Source organism: Aegilops tauschii, chromosome 6 (assembly GCF_002575655.3).
Source record: "Aegilops tauschii subsp. strangulata cultivar AL8/78 chromosome 6, Aet v6.0, whole genome shotgun sequence".
NCBI lineage: Eukaryota > Viridiplantae > Streptophyta > Magnoliopsida > Poales > Poaceae > Aegilops > Aegilops tauschii.
The window spans coordinates 183,261,406-183,266,764 of NC_053040.3; the positions used below are offsets into that span (position 1 = coordinate 183,261,406).

At 50.1% G+C, this 5,359-nt stretch overlaps 1 protein-coding gene across 1 annotated transcript; it reads right to left on the minus strand.

The window, feature by feature from the left end:
* Positions 1 to 256: 256 nt before the first annotated feature.
* On the minus strand, positions 257 to 3,119 carry LOC109775299 (uncharacterized). Its single transcript, XM_020334048.3, has 4 exons — positions 2,825 to 3,119; positions 2,616 to 2,721; positions 880 to 982; positions 257 to 788 (listed from the first exon to the last, which is right to left on the minus strand). The coding sequence occupies exons 1-4, from the start codon at positions 2,956 to 2,958 to the stop codon at positions 541 to 543; spliced, it is 591 nt and encodes a 196-aa protein (XP_020189637.2). The 5' UTR covers positions 2,959 to 3,119; the 3' UTR covers positions 257 to 540.
* Positions 3,120 to 5,359: the final 2,240 nt, after the last annotated feature.

A 5,359-nucleotide genomic window follows, 5' to 3' on the forward strand; every position in this document is an offset into this window, starting at 1 on the left:
CCTTCAAAAAAAAAATTCTCCCCTCTTTTTGTCACACCCGTCCCCTCCCACAGGGCGTGTTCATGGGCCGGCCCATAGGACGTGAGGCCCCTATTTTTTCCATTTTGTCTTTTGTCTTTTCTTTTCTTTTCTTTCCTTTTCTCACTTTTTTGCTTTTTCCTTCTTTAAATTAATTCAAGATTTCCAAATTTCAAAACATTGTGAATTTTGAAAAACATGTTCGAGAAATCATGAAATGTTTGTGAATTCAAAAATGTGTGGGAAATCATAAAATTTACGCAGTTTCAAAAAATATTAGTTATTTTACAAAATTGTTCGCAAATTATAAAACATGTTGATAACATGGCGAGTCACTGTGTTAAAATAGAGGACACTCATATGTCAGATTATTGAGTCATACTTATTTGGCTAGCGTGTATTTCTTTTTCTCTCCCGTTGCAACGGCTAGCATGTATTTCTTTTTCTCTCCCATTGCAACGCACGGGCATGCTAGTAAAATAAATGCAACTCAGGCCCGTCCCTCCACAGCCATAGGCAACGTCAATGCTTTCCTTTGTTCTTCCGTCTACTCGTGTCAACCTTCTTAGTCTTCTTGCTTTTGCTGAATTGCCTCTTTGGTGGCGGCTTCTTCTTCACGCCTAAACTGGGCTGCTTCTTGGCACTAACCACACCGCAAGTCTCCTTAGCATAGCTCCTTGACACGGATTTCTGGTCATCCTCCTCTCCATGAGTAATTTCACTGGTGACTACTGTTATTCTAGTCCCGCCATCTTCATATGTCTTGATTTCTACATAAGCACCAAATCAATCAAGGCACAATAGGATCAACAAACATCATGCCAATAACTGCTGTAAAATTAATCTCATCCCTCTACTCACCAGGCGCAGCTGCATCCATCCCATCACCATCACCGTCTTCACCATCCGCATTTTCTGATGACACGACTTTACCGTATAGAGCAATCTCTTTCTCTTGCTTTCTCTGGAAATACATAAAATGACACTGGTCAGTAAACCCTTCAAGTCTTGTTCATATTATTTATGTGACAGAAACGCTAGATAATCTACTTGAAATGACAGTAAGCCCAGATTCAGTGCTGTCCCTACCATTCCTGTTTCATCAAAACATCCTTCAGTCTAACAGAGAAAACTGGTTTCTTGCATGTTTTCCCGTACCAGAAAGCACATGGTCGAGCTCTCAGGAATGCGTTGTGTATTCCGCAGCTCTAGGCATCTTCCCTTCAACATACCACCCAACACAACAAATCTTTGCAGTACCCTTTCCTAATGTTCCACTAGTGATCCCTATCAGTTATTGGTAGCATTAACCCAAGAAAAATGCACCCCATGTTCCAATATGAAAAATATTAACCATGTAGGATACAGCCATTCAGCTTTTCATTCATTCTGATGATACACTTCTTCCTAGACTTCTCAAAATGTTGGCGCCTAAGGGAACCCTTCAACTAGAAGGATCGTACAGTCCGGTGGGCACATAATAATAGAGGAAACGATGGTCAATCAACCTTCTCTTGGAAATCTTTGCTTTTGACCAACTATTACTAAATCAATAAAACATCCAAAGAACAACAAGAGCATCTCGAACAGATGATGTAAAACAGCCGTGGTGCCCAAAAAACTGTTGTTTGGGCACTTGGCACAAAAAAACCAGCTCCAACAGAAGATGTTGTATTTAGTGATGCAAAAAAATTTGAGCAGCCCCAAATTTTGGCCCCAAGTGCTGCAAATATCCACCGGCTGCCTCAAAACACAAACACAGCTGCACGAACTGCAACTGCCACGCTGAAGTTTCCCCCGCCACCACCAAACACCGATTCCGGCTGGATCTCGCCGTTGCAGCCACCGCCGCAAGTCCACCGCCCGCCCCGGCCCAGCCGCCACTCCACCGCCCATTCCCACCGCTCCGGACGCTCGCAACAACCCCCTCCGCCGTCGCTGGTTCAGGATCCGCCGAAGCCCGATTTGCAGCAGTTCCGGCCGTCCCCCGCCCACCACCGCCCGAAATGGTCGCGTAGCACCAGTGCTCACCTTGGAGATCCATTAGTGGCTACCATGACCCCCACATGACCGCCGCTACCACCGCAGAGCTACTGCTCCTTCAGAGCTCTCAGCTGTCAGACGACGAGGCGACGGCGGTTCCTGCCGCAACCCCCAGCTCGTCGACGTCATGAAGACCGCTGCTCCTTCGGTGCACCACCCCTGAGCGCATTCCTAGCTGCGCCGGTCACCGCTGCTCCTTCGGTGCACCACCCCTGAGCCCATTCCTAGCTGCGCCGGCGACCGCTGCTCCTTCGGTGCCCACTAGGTGTTCGGCAAAAAGCTTCTAAGGTAAAAATAATTCATTTTTCCGTTCTCTTATTGCGATGTAGGAGTCGATTGTGATAGAAAGTATTGTGTTGTAGATGAGTTCATTTGAATTCTCTTTGTGGGATGATTCCTCCTCCGAAGAGGAATATGAGTGGGCCGAAGGGGAGGATATTGCTTTGATTATGGTGGTGCACATGGAGAGGAACAAGTGGCACCAAAATTTAAATCATCCGTTGGAGATGCTCTAAGAACACAGAAAAGCAGAATGCTGTGTGAGAGCTTCTCACCTTCTTGCGTGCCTCGATTCGCTTCCGTCTGTCCTTCTCCTGCGTAATCCTCTGCGCCTCCTTTCTCCTCTTCTTCTTTCTCTTGTGAAACCCAGTCACGAAATCCCTATAGTCCAAGATTCGCGTTAGAAAAAATTAAGAGCCCACGCAAACACAAATCGCACCGTGCCGCTACAGCCCAGAGACCGAAGGAGGTTGCGGTACCGTACTTGAGGGCTTTCTTGTCGAGGGAGACGGAGAGGGCCTTGTTCTTCAGGGCGCGCTTATTGATGTGCTTTGGGACCATGAACGTTGGCATCTGCCCCACCACCACATCCTCCCCTTCCTCCTCCGACGCTTCCATATCCTCCTCGTGCTCCTCTTCCAATCCCTCTTCCTCCCACGCCTCTCTCTCTCTCTCTCTCCCTCTCTGGTAGAGACGAGGAAGCGCCGCCGGCTTTGGAGAAGGGGGGCTCTCTCTCTCTGGTAGAGACGAGGAAGCGCCGCCGGCTTTGGAGAAGGGGGGCAACTAGGTTAGACGATACAGAGGTACTCCACAATATAGGTGGCCAAACGGGCCGGGATAGCTGGGCCGGCACGGCACGGCACGGCACGCGGCACGCCTAGGGGTCGTGCCTGGGCCTGAAGGGCAAGCATGCGGGCCGGCACAGCACGGCCCGATTATCTTTTTTTTATGTTCCTAATGTGGCCCAACAGGTAAAAATAGCTAAAAAACGCCCGGCGCAAAATAGGAGATTAGCGGGCCTAGCGTGCCGGTGGGTCAGCCCGATTAGCATATGGGTCATGCCTGGGCCGCTGGCTGCAGCACGCGGGCTGGCACGGCACGGCCGTATAATAATCGTGCCTCGACGGGCCGGGCCGTGCCAGGCACGATTAGGATGGGTCGTGCCGTGCCGGGCCGGGCCGCCCCGTTTGGCCAGCTATAGTACACAAGTCAAGATCTAAAAAAAAGGTACACAGTCACCTGCGATCCGCGTGAGTAAGGCGCGACTTGCGATAAGTTCGTCGCAAAAACTCCTATTCTACATACCCCCTCGCCAAAAAGATAATTTATGGTCGGTTCTCTTTGGAGGAAAAAGTTTATATCATCGTCTTATATTTTGAGACACAGGGAGTATATATATAATAAAGAAAATAAAGTAGAACATAAAAGTATAATCTCTAGTTCTAACAAGGGCAGACATAGATAATGTAACTTCAATACGGTAAGCTTTGGATAATTATTGTCTGTACTTGACTCTGGACAACTGGTGTGGGTTGCAAAATCCAATGTTTTTTCAATCTAATACAGAGGTTCAAGTTGGAGCAAACATATGCCATGAGTTAGATCTTGGATCCACCTACGATGTTAAAAGTTGACCATTGTTATGGAAACCACGACCACCTATGGGACCAAGGGTCCCTTGCTGGTTTGACGGGGGAGGGGGTAGCACGTTGCACAAAGAGCAGAGGGGCGTCGAACAACACAACAGAGGTCACAAAGACAGTCTTTACCCAGGTTCGGGCCACCATGAGGCGTAAAACCCTACTCCTGCTTTGGTGGATTGATGGTGAAAAAATGGTGGTGAGCGTAACACGCTTTGCCTGTCAGGGCTGCCTATGGGCGAAACGGACGCGTGCGTATGAATGTGTGAAGAGGTGGATTCGCTAACCCTTTCTATGGTTGCCTTGGGCCTCCTTTTATAGATAAAGGGGTCACCACAGTGGCAAATCAGTCATTATGTACTGATTAGATAGCAAACGATGTTATCATACCCTAACTCTGCACGCTTGACAAAGCGCATTAAATGCGTCGCTCAACGCCACATCATAGCTTGCCGGGCAGGCCTTGCCGGGCTATTTTGCCAGCTTCGCACCTGTTTGCTCAACACGTGCAGGAACGTTGTCGCCTGTAGGTATTTCCTGTAGGAAGTGGCCGCCATGTGGCGAACAACAGCCACTTAATCACTTTGGAGCTTGACACCGCACCGATCGACGACGTGCGTCGTGGTGAGGTGGGGTGGTGAGGTGGTTCTGCTTTCGCGAGTCCCGGCAAGCCTGCCGGGACGACCTGGAGGCTCGCTTCCGGGTGATCCCGTCCTTACCAGGCTCGCCTGCCCGGCAAGGGAGGTGTCTTTCTTAGCGGTATCTTGCTCTTCTGGCTAGTCTTGGCCTTCTTGAGCTGTGTGCTGGTCCTTCTAAGAACTGATCTGTTGTGCTCTGCTCTGGCCTTGGCGTTGTGGTCTTGTTCTCGTGCCTGTGCACAGTCTGGGCAACGGACCCAGGGGTTGTTGCACTGACAGAAGCCCCCGGGCCTGTCCCGAACGCGCTGCCGAGCGTCGTCGGGGTAGGCCCTAATAAGTGCACAGGCAGGGGCGTGGAAGTGGCTGGCCCCTTTGAGATCTTCTTTGCTTCTTCTTAATCTTGAGCCCGGGCCAGTTTCCGGTTTTCCCATGCGTCGTGTAAAGCCAATCGTGGTGGGGCCATTCTTCTAATGGCCCGTGAATGACTTTAACGCATGGGGGAGAAACTGCCAATTCACTCTTCCCACCACGTCCTTATCCTCAGTCACGTATGCGGCATGCATCGCGCGGGGTAGGTAACGGAGGCGCGTGGTGCGGAAGAGCATCAAGGCGAGGGCCCGACCTTCTTGAATTGGTGGAGGAGGACGTCGGTTGCCTGTTGAAGGATCAGCTCTCTTCCTCGACCCACCTATAAAAGGAGGGGCGAGGGAGGAGTGGATTCATCCATCCTCGCATCCTTTC